This window comes from Oncorhynchus mykiss, chromosome 9, assembly GCF_057628025.1.
Source record: "Oncorhynchus mykiss isolate SJ-2025 chromosome 9, ASM5762802v1, whole genome shotgun sequence".
In the NCBI taxonomy this organism is placed as follows: domain Eukaryota; kingdom Metazoa; phylum Chordata; class Actinopteri; order Salmoniformes; family Salmonidae; genus Oncorhynchus; species Oncorhynchus mykiss.
Window position 1 is genome coordinate 49,059,250 of NC_143030.1, and position 13,389 is coordinate 49,072,638.

At 41.2% G+C, this 13,389-nt stretch overlaps 1 protein-coding gene across 1 annotated transcript; it reads right to left on the minus strand.

Moving 5' to 3' along the window:
* Positions 1–1,077: 1,077 nt before the first annotated feature.
* mapk13 (mitogen-activated protein kinase 13) lies at positions 1,078–11,363 on the minus strand. The gene is made up of 12 exons (XM_021615842.3): positions 9,947–11,363; positions 9,341–9,470; positions 9,009–9,067; positions 8,247–8,352; positions 8,042–8,071; positions 6,538–6,585; positions 6,338–6,452; positions 4,466–4,537; positions 4,019–4,098; positions 3,751–3,829; positions 2,905–3,078; positions 1,078–2,699 (listed from the first exon to the last, which is right to left on the minus strand). Exons 1-12 carry the CDS (start codon positions 10,057–10,059, stop codon positions 2,614–2,616), a joined length of 1,092 nt encoding a protein of 363 aa, XP_021471517.1. The 5' UTR covers positions 10,060–11,363; the 3' UTR covers positions 1,078–2,613.
* Positions 11,364–13,389: the final 2,026 nt, after the last annotated feature.

Here is a 13,389-nt window from a genome sequence, read left to right on the forward strand (position 1 = left end):
CAGTGGTAGGCCTGATCACCGACAACGATGAGACAGCCTATAGGTCGTCAGAGACCTGGCCGTGTGGTGCCAGGACAACAACCTCTCCCTCAAAGTGATCAAGATAAAGAGAATGATTGTGGACTACAGGAAAAAGAGGACTGAGTACGCCCCCATTCTCATCGATGAGGCTGCAGTGGAGCAGATTGAGTGCTGCAAGTTCCTTGGTGTCCACATCACCAACAAACTATCATGGTCCAAGCAAAACCAAGATAGTCATGAAGAGGGCACGACAAAACCTATTTCCCCTCAGGAAGATTTGGCATGGGTCCTCAGATCCTCAAAAGGTTCTACAGCTGCACCATCAAGAGCATCCTGACTGGTTGCATCACTGCCTAGTATGGCAACTGCTTGGCCTCCGACCAGTAGGCACTACAGAGGGTAGTGCGAATGGCCCAGGACATCGCTGGGGCCAAGCTCCCTGCCATCCAGGACCTCTATACCAGGCGGTGTCAGAGGAAGGCCCTAAAAATTGTCAAAGACTCCACCCACCCTAGTCATAGACTGTTCTCTATGCTACAGCAACGGCAAGCGGTACTGTAGGGCCCAGTCTAGGTCCAAGAGGCTTCTAAACAGCTTCTACCCCCAAGCCATAAGACTCCTGAACATCTAATCAAATGGCTACCCAGACTATTTGCACCCCCCCCCCCCCTCTCTTTTACACCGCTGCTACTCTCTTTTGTTTTCATCTATGTATAGTCACTTTAATAACTCTACCTACATGTACATATTACCTCAACTAACCGGTGCCCCCGCACATTGACTCTGTACCGGTATCCCCCCCTGTATATAGTCTCGTTATTCTTATTTTAGCTCTTTAATTACTAATTACTTATTTGTATTTTTTAAACTGCATTGTTGGTTAGAGGCTTGTAAGTAAGCATTTCACTGTAAGGTCTACCTACACCTGCTCTATTTGGCGCATGTGACTAATAACATTTGATTTAAGAATAATACTTAAGGCAAGGTATAGGATTTTGCATGTTTTTTTTTTAGATGAGTTAGGTTAGAGAAAAGTGTAGCATTCAGAGACCGAAGTAAGGATGTATGAATAATTTGCCATTTATTGAGAAAACAAAGTTCCTATCACATACAGTTGAAGTCGAACGTTTACATACACTTAGAATGGAGTCATTAAAACTCGTTTTTCAACCACTCCACAATTTTTTGGTGAACAAACTATAGTTTTGGCAAGTCAGTTAGGATATCTACTTTGTGCATGACACAAGTCATTTTTCCAACAATTGTTTACAGATATTATTTAACTTATATTCACTCTATCACAATTCCAGTGGGTCAGACGTTTACAAACAATAAGTTGACTGTGCCTTTAAACAGCTTGGAAAATTCCAGAAAATGATGTCATGGCTTTAGAAGCTTCTCATAGGCTAATTGACATCATTTGAGTCAATTGGAGGTGTACCTGTGGATGTATTTCAAGGCCTACCTTGATGTAACTATTTGGTCATAATCACCATCGTTATGTTTGGAGGAAAAAGGGGGAGGCTTGCAAGCTGAAGAACACCATCCCAACCGTGAAGTACGGGGGTGGCAGCATCGTGTTGTGGGGTAGCTTGGCTGCAGGAGGGATTGGGGCGCTTCACAAAATAGATGGCATCATGAGGAAAATTATGTGGATATATTGAAGCAACATCTCAAGACATCAGTCAGGAAGTTAAAGCTTGGTCTCAAATGGGTCTTCCAAATGGACAATGACCCCAAGCATACTTCTAAAATTGTGGCAAAATGGCTGAAGGACAATAAAGTCAAGGTATTGGAGTGGCCATCACAAAGCCCTGACCTCAAACCATAGAAAATATGTGGGCAGAACTGGAAAAGCGTGTGCGAGCGAGGAGGCCTACAAACCTGACTCAGTTACACCAGCTCTGTCAGGAGGAATGGGCCAAAATTCACACAACTTATTGTGGGAAGCTTGTGGAAGGCTACCTGAAATGTTTGACCCAAGTTAAACAATTTAAAGGCAATGCTACCAAATACTAATTGAGTATATGTAAACTTCTGACCCACTGGGGATGTGATGAAAGAAGTAAAAGCTGAAATAAATCACTCTACTATTATTCTGACATTTCACATTATTAAAATAAAGTGGTGATCCTAACTGACCTGAGACAGGGAATTTTTACTAAGTTTAAATGTATTTGGCAAAGGTGTCTGTAAACTTCCAATTTCAACTGTACATTACATTTAACTCATCTTTAATATATCAACTATTAGAAAAATAAAACCATACAGTAAGACCATTAAACATCAGGTATGATAAAACATGAACAATTGTAATATGTAGAGGGAACAATGTACTAATTCACTGATGGGTGGGGAGGTGGGGTTAAATTTGAAACAATCTGACTGCTGAAACACTGATCGACCATTACAAATTAGGCCAAAAGAGACATACGGCACAATGTAGCTCAATACTCCCCAATACAAAATTCAACCACAGGCTTCATTTAGAAAATAATTATGACAGGATTGTTTCAGGGGCAACATGGTGTAAGGCCTACTGCCGTTTGCTGGTGTGTGGTAGCAGTGTTTTCTGATATCACAAGCATGGAATCACGGAGAAATTGTCAGTGTGTTTCGCCTCTTGGAGTCCCGTCGTGGGAATGGCACAAAGCTCTTCACCTCTTTGAAGGATAACCCTAGGAGAAGGGCAGGCAATGGAAAGGCAATGAAAGGGTTGAAGGGTAGACAATGAAATACAATACATTGCAACAGAATTATGTGGGTAAACACCTAAAGTAGCTTTATAATTGTGACACTGACAGATCACAGACACAAAAAACGGAAAGTGATTAAAAAAATGTTTTTTACTTCAAATTAAACATTAAAATACTTTGCACTTACGCCTCCAATCCTCCAGAGGCAGTGTGGCATTGTCGTGACTGTCATCATATGGCTGTGGCTCAGGGCAGTCCTCTGGATCTCTCAAGCCATCAAAATACGGGTGTGTCAGAGCACTCTCAGCAGTAAGCCGAGTCTCACCATCTAAAACCAGCATCTTCTCAAGAAGGTCAATCGCTGGGAGAGCAGTTAAATAGAGAATGAAAACCAGAAATATGCCACAAGTTGGCGAACTTATTGGCCACACAGAGATGTAAATAAAAATGCATACGCATTCATCAATTGTCAGTTAAACAAATGTCAACTTTTCCATACAAGTTGAATCCTTACAGAGCTGGACATATTGCGCAATCATATCAGTTTGCCATCATCTTTCAACAGATGACTCCCATCGGAAAACCATTCTCAAGCTGCAATTTTCCCACAATATCTCTGTGTGGGCCTATATATAGCAATCAAACTAATGTATAAGGCCACTAAATGTATTACACATTTAGAGTACCAGTAAAAAGTTTGGACACACCTATTCAATAAAGGGTCTTTCTTAATTTTTTTCTTCTATTTTCTACAGGGTGGCTACTTTGAAGAATCAAATACATATTTATTTAACACTTTTTTGGTTACTACATGATTCCATATGTGTTATTTAATAGTTTTGATGTCTTCACTATTATTCTACAATGTAGAAAATGGTAACAATAAAGAAAAACCCTTAAATGAGTAAGTGTGTCAAATTTAAACTGGTACTGTACAAATTGTACATTTAAGTCTGAATCACAGCATTTCTAATGTGTAACAATAACTAACGTATGTGCCTAGCATCATCAAATCAATAGCATTTTAACTCACCCTGTGCACTTGCTCTGGGGAACAACTTAGAGAAGTCTTTTCTGGGAAAGTGAGGGAGGGACCGCACATAGCTTTTTGCCTATCAGAAGACAGGAAGAGATAAGAAAATAATTAGTTCAAGGACCCTGACTGAGGAGTTTATTGTTCATACTCCAATTCAAAAGACAGGCACTTTCCAATTCAAAAGAAGGGAATTATGCACAATTGTCAAAATATACAGTTCAAAATATCAAGTGTACGATCAGTGATATCCAGGTGCCAACTCTACCTCCTGACTGTCCAGTTTCTGAATGAAGTCAGGACCGGGTACACCAGTTACTTTCATGATCTGAGTCAGCTGATCCATGTCTGGGAGTCAAGGGTTAAAGTCAAGGTCACTCAAGCCCAACACATTCATGTTCATATCGGTAGTGTCTCCAAACAATTTCAACAAAAGCCATGTCATAGATGACCCTTTTCCCATAACTGTACTGCACATGCCATAGCAAACTCTTCTTATTATTTGTTTTCATGCCTGTACTGTACTCTACTGGGCGATAGAAGTGTCGGCTATGCTACAGCGCACACAGTATGGGACGACACTAATCATAGATGGGTTTGTCATCCTTTCATTCGCCGTCCTTGATAAATAGCTGGCTTGGGTCAGGTAACAGACTGTGGTACAGACACGATACGGATTTGAAAAAAAAAAACAAGTAGAATAGTAACAGGATACAGTCTTTCCCTTTGAAAAGCGTCTTCCCATTGATCATCTCTCCCATGATACAGCCCACAGACCAGATGTCCACTAAAATGGAGGAACAGACATAATCAATTAAATAGTGGCATCGAAAACAAATTCACAACAAAGCCACACCTTGCTGTTTGCTCAAGGGACTGCAATCTCAAAGCAACCCTGTGTAAAGGATTGAGTGTGGTAGTATTATGAGACAACTTGACTCCAGGGCCAGGCAGCTTGGACTAACCAATAACAATGATAACACAGCACTGATTGTCAACAACTATCATGCACAATGTGGCAAATATTGTAAAAGGGTGCATACAGAACCTTATATTACACAGAGGCTTTTTACCTCAATAGTTACTGTGTTAAGACTACTGTAATTACACTCTACTAAGTAACAAAGTACACTGTTGTGTATAAACACACTAAGGCAAGAAAATCCATTGTAAATGTCAAGTGTTACCCAAATCAAAACATATTGCACAAATGAAATGAAAGTAGACGGTCAGCTCTGTAATGTTTGAGGCTGTACGTAGCACAATGTCAGCGCCGTAACATAACCAAAAGTATGTGGGCACCAACTTGTCGAACATCTCATTCAGAAATCATGGGCATTAATATGGAGTTGGTCCCCCCTTTGCTGCTAAAATAGCCTCCACTCTTCTGGGAAGGAACATTGCTGCGAGGACTTGCTTCTATTCAGCCACAAGAGCATTAGTGAGGTCGGGCGATTAGACCTGGCTCGCAGTCGGTGTTCCAATTCATCCCAAAGGTGTTCGATGGGGTTGAGGTCAGTGCAGGCCAGTCAAGTCCTTCCACACTGATCTCGACAAACCATTTCTATATGAACCTCACTTGCACGGGGGCATTGTCATGCTGAAACAGGAAAGGGCCTTCCCCAAACTGTTGCCACAAAGTCGGAAGCACAGAATTGTCCAGAATGTCATTGTATGCTGTGGCATTAAGATTTCCCTTCACTGGAACTAAGGGACCAAGCCCGAACTGTGAAAAACAGCCAAAACCATTATTCCTACTCCTCCAAACCTTACAGTTGGCTCTATGTATAGTGGCAGGCAGCATTCTCCTGGCATCCGCCAAAAGCAGATTTGTCCGTCAAACTGCCAGATGGTGAAGATTAATCTCTCCAGAGAACGCGTTTCCACTGCTTTTAAGCACTCCAGCCAACGCTTGGCATTGCGCATGGTGATCTTAGGCTTGTGTGCGGATGCTCGGCCATGGAAACCAATTTCATGAATCTCCCGACAAACAGTTATTACGCTGCCGTTGCTTCCAGAGGCAGTTTGGATCTCAGTAGTGAGTGTTGCAACCAAGGACAGACAATTTTTACACGCTTCAGCACTAGGCAGTCCCGTTCTGTGAGCTTGTGTAGCCTACCACTTTGCGGCTGAGCTGTTGTTGCTCCTAGACGTTTCCATTTCACAATAACAGCACTTACAGTTGACTGGGGCAGCTTTAGCAGGGCAGAAATTTGACGAACTGACTTGTTGGAAAAGAGGCATCCTATGACGGTGCCACGTTGAAAGTCACTGAGGTCTTCAGTAAGGCCATTCTACTGCCAATGTTTGTCTATGGAGATTGCATGGCTGTGTGCTAGATTTTACACACCTGTCAGCAATGGGTGTGGCTGAAATAGCTGAATCCACTAATTTGAAGGGGTGTCAACATACCTTTGCATATAGTGTATCAGGCTGCATGTAAAACATTCTGGCGGCTCTGTAATGTTTCACGCTCTACATAAGTCTGTCAGCTCTGTAGCGTTTCAGGTTATTACGAAGCTGAGCATAGGCCTTCGGGATGGATGTGGCCGAGAGTGAAAGTTTTTAATAGATATGATTGTCTTGCCAGTCTGGGTGTAGTGCATCCAGTTTAGAATGACCTCTGGTGCCCGGTACCAGCGGGTCACAACATAGCCCGTCATCTCCGCCTCGGCATGGCGAGCAAGACCAAAGTCCAGGATCTGCAAAGCATAATTTTACACATTATCTTAGGAATCTTCCCCAATAGAATTATTTCTCTAATGAACTTGTATTCATGTCACAAACCTTTAATTCACAGTCTTGATTGACAGCCAAGTTACCAGGCTTCAGGTCCTGCAAAATAAAAATTTGACAAACGAAAAACATTGAGGGTGGCCCTTGCGTGCCTGAGATTAAGACATTAAGGGCAGACACAATACATAGATGTTGATTGCATATCCATATCCACTGTGGGCCTGCCCTATTTCTCTTATCGTTTATACCCAAACAAATGCTTCCATTCACCATTAATTCCAAATGAATACGCACATTAGTACATACATGGGTGTGTCTTTACAATTCTAGACATGCATGGAGACAGAGGCATATCAGAAAGAAGGCCTTCTCATCCTACATGTTAGGACAGGGTTAGCCATAATGACTCAATGTCTATGATTCTTTAAAATACAGAGTGGCTGCGGATCCGACTTTTCCCAGACCTTTTTTCCCCCTGTACTAAACCTCCCGTATCTTCTGCACATGTACGGATAACGTTCCATTTGATCTCAATCAGTTTCATGGGGATATGCATGTAGATCTTCTTGAGTTATACAGTGTTGTTTCAAAGTAGCCTTCAGTGTTGTTTTGAATGATGTACAGTGGCCGAATCGTAGAGCAGATGGTGTTAAACTATACCATAACCTACCTGTGTATTTTGCCTAGTGGCGCACACTGAGTTTTGGCTATATGAGAGAAAAATGCGGTGGTGTTTTTGTCTTACAGGGATTTGATTTTTTAAGATCCCCATTAGCCGACAGCTAGTCTTACTGGGGTCAGACAAAACAAAAAACACATAACAGACAAAATACTTTTTTCCATACATTTAAAAACATTAAACATGGCCTCCCGAGTGGCACAGCGGTCTAAGGCACTGCATCGCAGTGCTAGAGGCGTCACTACATATCCGGGTTCAATCTTTGGGCTGTGTCGCAGCCATTTCGCTCGAGCGACTCCTGGTGGCGGCCAGGAGCACGCATGCCAACTTCATTCGCCAGCTGAACAGTGTTTACTCCGACACATCGGTGCGGCTGGATTCCGGGTTAAGTGAGCAGTGTGTCAAGAAGCAGTGCGGCTTGACGGGGGTCGCATTTCTGAGGACGCGTTTCGGAGGACGCTTGGCTCTCAACCTTCGCCTCTCCCGAGTCCGTACGGGTGTTGCAGCGATGGGACAAGATCGTAACTACCAATTGGATAAAGGAGTATAAAGTACAAAAATAATGGTCACATGGGAGATATACTATGCAATTACAGCTGGTTCTGTTATTTAGAATACTATTATTATGCGATCTTGCAGACATTGATTCAGCTTTGTGCTAACTTCATGAAACGAGCACCATTTGCCAGATTAGCTTGTTCTCTACGAGTAGAGCAGAGACTGTGCATGAAGTAGATAATAAACACATTCGCCGGATCTTCGGGACCGAAGATCTACTGCCACAGCCTTTAAAATAACATTATCATGAGCCACAAACGAAATAGAGCTGTTATAAGATGCTGTGGCGAGGTGTTACCAACGGCGCAGCCAACTTACCCTGTGGATGATGCCAGCTTTGTGAATGTACTGCCATGAAAACAGAGAAGACATCATTATTAAGCGCTATGATTAAGCACTGCAATGGTAATTAACTAAGCGTAACACTGAATTGAATATAAACAGAATCGTGTTGCAAAAGATTTGCAGCACCAGAATCCACATTTCTTTTAAGACTACTTTTTTTGTGCACAAACAAGCTCACCCTTAGTCCACACAGCATCTGATAGACAAGGAACTGCACTCTGTCTTCAGTGAGAAGTCCTTTGACTTTGGAGAGGTCGGTGAACATGTAAGGCATCACCAGGTAGCTGTGGACAGACAAATCACTCCATCTATCGAACTCCTCAACACCTATATGGACTTAAAAATGACACCCGAGTTGCATTCAGTGGTGTACAATTTTATAGAATCACCCGACATAAATAGTACTAGAACAGACATGCTTTTGTCATATAAGAGAGGGAATCACGTCAGCTCAGCACAATATGCATCTGCAACATTCAGAATGCTGCTCCCTTCTCTACGTTGAGCCTAGGTCATAGGGAGTTGAATTAACTTTTAACAAGGCACACCTGTTAACAGAAATGCATTCCAGGTGACTGCCTCATGCTGGTTGAGAGAATGCCAAGAGTGTGCAAAGCTGTCATCAAGGCAAATGGTGGCTACTTTGAATAATCTATTTCATAGTTTTGATGTCTTCACTATTCCACAATGTAAAAAAAGTTTTTTTTAAATTTTATTTTTTTTAAAAAAAAACCTTGAATGGCTGGGTTTCTGTATAGCACATTGAGATATCAGCTGATGTAAGAAGGGCTTTATAAATAAATGTGATTTGAATAAGTAGGTGTGTCCAAACTTTTGACTGGTACTGTATATGAGCCCCGCCAAATCACCAAAGCCATTCTCTGCCTCTGACTGCAATAGGCATTACTCTGTGTCTGATATCACTGTGGTAAATACTCACAAATCTGTGAATTCATCAAGCCCAGCAGCAGGAGTAAACACATCCAGAAGCCCTATCACCTATGAAGGAAGTTTGCACATGAGAGAAGAAAAACAAGTTGTAAATCCCACGAGAGGGATAGAGGGAAATGGCTACTGCCATCTTATGCCAGCTATCGCTATTAGACTGATATTGTATGTCAGCTTTGTGTGCCAGTGTCTTGGATCAGTTTGCTGATTAGGTTATGTAAAATCTGTGAAGAGCAACACATCGTGGGTGGGGATATGTGAGTCAAGGAGACTGGAGGGATAGAAGACAACGATATTGCCAGGACGTGTACAGTCCATACTCACATTTTCATGTTTCATGTGTTTGAGCAGTCGAAGCTCCCGATAAGCCCTCTTTGCAAAAATCTCAGACTGGAAGGGCCGGTGAAGCTTCTTAATGGCCACTTTCTCAGTGGTCTTCACATTTATTACCGAGCTGAGGCAGAGAAAATATTGTTATTGCATAAAATATACTCAGGAAATGTGGCATCATCCCTTAGGAGAATGATAGTTTAAAAATACTGATCAATTATAAGGCCGAGCCTGCTGAATCCAAATAATAAATTCACATTAACAGCACATGCTTTCATTTGTTCAGACAAAGACTATGCTCAACATTGTGCCTCAACATGTTCACTGAAACAAGTATTGGCAGGAAAAGCCAGGCATTTGCTACTACACTATATCCGCCTACACACAGTGCATTTGATTTATTGGTATTGGTGCCAATTGGTGATTCATATAAGTGTAGTGAGCGAGGTTGACAGATTTTGTAACATTGTAGGAATTGATGCAAGTTATACAACATTTCCAGATCACAATAAACTCGCTTTTTCCCCTCTGTATGATTGCCCTGTCAAGTACTTGACAACACACCCCAGCTTTGGATAGCGCCCATCGTCAACAACTTACCATACGGAACCGTACGCCCCTGTCCCAATTTGCTTCAATCGCGTGTACTTCTCCGGCACTTCCCATATCGTGCTGTTGATCTCCTCTCGGGTGTACTGTGTCTGCGACTCCATGTTGTTGCAATATGGTGAAAATATGATCCGCAAAGGAAATTTGCGCACGACTCCTTTCCCCACCTCCTACGCGCTCTTTCTACAACCACTTGTTAAAAAGGTCACGATATACCAGTCGATCTAATTGTCTACTCTGTCAGTTGCTCACTTAACAGTGCTGTTTGCCATGATACTTTGTGTTACAAGAGTTGTGGATTGAGTGACCGTATCCTACTATTTACTATAGCCTTGCAGCAGCCTATCCCATCCTCAAAAACACATATGACGACCCAGTAATAGTAATCATCATCGTGCTGTTTGCCTGCTAGGAGATCTTGCTAAAACATGTCAGCTGCTATGACTCCGGTTTCCGCTCACACCCATACACATTGAGCTCGCCAGTTTGTAGTCATAAAACCCGGATATGCGTTACCTCTGGTTCGTTCAGCCAAAGATTATGGATATACTGGCAAGCTACTCTCCGCCCTAACAATGGGAGTTGTTGTCTACAAAGCGGCATGGCGGGCTGTCTAGCTCCCGAATATCCTTTCTATGGAGTGGTGGATATCTCATTATTTTAATCAATATTTGAATATCCGAAGATGGTTGTTGACATCAACCACCTGTATTTAATGGTATGCTACTAGCCTCATGTCATGAATATGCATAGCCATATCTACAACTCCGATATTTTCTCAAAGATGCCGAGATGTCACGTGTCCTACTTGTATCAGTACACTCGTAACAATTTAAGCATTACGAAACTTCTACTCAATCAAATAAACCTCACGTAGCAAATAAGCCATTCAATTTGGTGTTTTGCCAAATTCGACACTCATTGAACTCCTTACAAAAACTCCTTGCTTGGTGGGCGAAACAACGAAAATCGCCACCTGCTGGAGGGAGACAGATTTTCCGCCAAATTGGGGCCTCTTCCGCTTCCTCTCTCGTTCAGTCATCCCTATGGAAAGAATAGGGTTTTGGAATAAACGCCGAAAATAAGGTATGAGGTTAACACAGATTTGATCAAATTTGTTCTATAAAATAGCCTAATAGCAGTCAGTTAATATAACCATTATGAACTATGAAGCCTTTATGTGCTTTTTTTATTACATAAATTCTTCAAAATTCACAAAGTTACTTTAGCTGATGAAGATGATCTTATAGAACCACTGGTGTAAAGTACTTAAGTAAAAATACTTTCAAGTACTTAAGTTGTTTTTGGGGTATTTGTATTTGTACTTTACTATTTATATTTTGGATAACTTTTACTTTACTACATTGCTAAAGAAAATGTATGTTTTACTCCATACATTTTCCCTGACACCCAAAGTACTATTTTGAATGCCTAGCAGAACAGCAAAATGGTCTAATTCACACACTTATCAAAAGAACATCGCTAGTCATCCCTACTGCCTCTGATCTGCTGGACTCACTAAACAAACATGCTTAGTTTGTAAATTATGTCTAAATGTTGGAGTGTGCCCCTGGCTGTCCTTAAATAAATAAAAAACAAGAAAATGGTGCTGTATGGTTTGCTTAATATAAGGAATTATACTTTTGATACTTAAGTATATTTTAGCAATCACATTTACTTTTGATACTTAAGTATATTTTAAACCAAATACTTTTAGACTTTTACTGGGTGACTTTTACTTCAGTCATGTTCTACAAAGTTTTCTTTACTTTTACTCAAGTATGACAATTGGGACTTTTTCCACCACTGAATAGAACAAAATTAATAAGATCTCCTAAGCCTGTGTTTGCCACAGACCTTTTTTCGGCGTTCATCCAAAAACCCTACAAAAATGCCATTCGTTTTCCCCATAGATTTTGTCCAACGAACCACGGCAGAGTTATCGCCTACAAAAAGATGCCATGACTATTTCTCTCTATAGGCAGTAGGTGGGTGTTACTGTAGGCCTACTTGTTATGAATGATTAACCTCCATATTATTACATTGCTATTGCAATAGTAGCCTAGTAAAAATGAATAACATCCTATGAAAATTAAGTCTAATTAATGATGAATCAATTAGGCCTATTTGCTTGATTTAATTTAGTCATTTTTATTAAAGGCTAATAATACTGTAGTGAAAATGGCGACTCAAACAACAGCGGATATTTGCTCTTTATTGTCACATGCTCATATGTCAGTCTTATTAAAACTGCAGAACTGGCAGTGGACATGCTCAAACGTTTATTAACAACACTAGAGCACTTAATGGGATATTCCTGGATTTTGGCATTGAAGCCCTTTATCTAGTACAATGACTGGAAGTTTAAGGTATCTGCTTGCAGTTACCATAGACTTCCAGTCATTGCACTATTGCTAGTTAGCAATTGCACCCCGAGACATGAAAATGGCATCCACAAGTTCATTGAACTATGGGGAAGTAGATAAAGGGCCAAAATCCGGAAGTGTCTCAACACTTCCAATCATGAGTGGCCAAAAATAACCAACTGAAGCCACGCATCCACGAAACCACGCCTCCCAACCTGAGGAGGCCTTGACGTTACATTGCCTCTTAATCTCGGGTAGCCATACCTAGAAATCAAATTGTTGTCACACCTTTGGCGGTCTGGAGAATTTTCTAGGCTATTAGCCAAAATCTCTACAATGATCCACTGGCTTCCAGCAGCTATATTTTTTTATTGGTTGTTACTTTTCAAGAACCCTCCCCCACATGGCTGTAGAAGGGGTGCTGTGTCTTATGTTCGTCACTGTTTTCTGACTGGGTAGGACACATTTTGCAGAGTTGTTACGTATACTAGTTTGCAACATTGCAGAAAATTGAAGAAAACCTGGAGGTAAAACATAATTCTGTTTTGCCTGAAGTCTAAGGGGGACACTTACTCTGGTACAGTCCAATCAGTCTTAGGGCCATGGCCTTTCATACTGTAAGAAATACCAGTGTGGCTGTTATTGTGGATATATTAAATTATAACAACCATTTTGTACTCTCTGCTACTGTAGAACTACACACCTACTCATTCCAGGGTTTTTCTTTATTTTGACTATTTTCTACATTGTAGAATTTTTGTATTTTTTTATTTCACCTTTATTTAACCAGGTAGGCAAGTTGAGAACAAGTTCTCATTTACAATTGCGATCTGGCCAAGATAAAGCAAAGCAGTTCGACACATACAACAACACAGAGTTACACATGGAGTAAAACAAACATACAGTCAATAATACAGTAGAAAAATAAGTCTATATACAATGTGAGCAAATGAGGTGAGATAAGGGAGGTAAAGGCAAAAAAAAGGCCATGGTGGCGAAGTAAATACAATATTCATTGGCAGTCATTGGCAGCAGAGACCTGGAAGGAGAGGCGGCCAAAGGAAGTAT

Excerpts from the sequence above, each read along its gene's own strand:
- mapk13 (XM_021615842.3), bottom strand. The coding sequence starts at position 10,059 with ATGGAGTCGCAGACACAGTACACCCGAGAGGAGATCAACAGCACGATA. Across the intron at positions 3,079-3,750 it reads CCCCAGAGCAAGTGCACAGG|CGATTGACCTTCTTGAGAAG; the intron begins GTGAGTTAAAAT and ends CTGCTCTCCCAG. Across the intron at positions 2,700-2,904 it reads GCCTCTGGAGGATTGGAGGC|GGTTATCCTTCAAAGAGGTG; the intron begins GTAAGTGCAAAG and ends CCCTTCTCCTAG.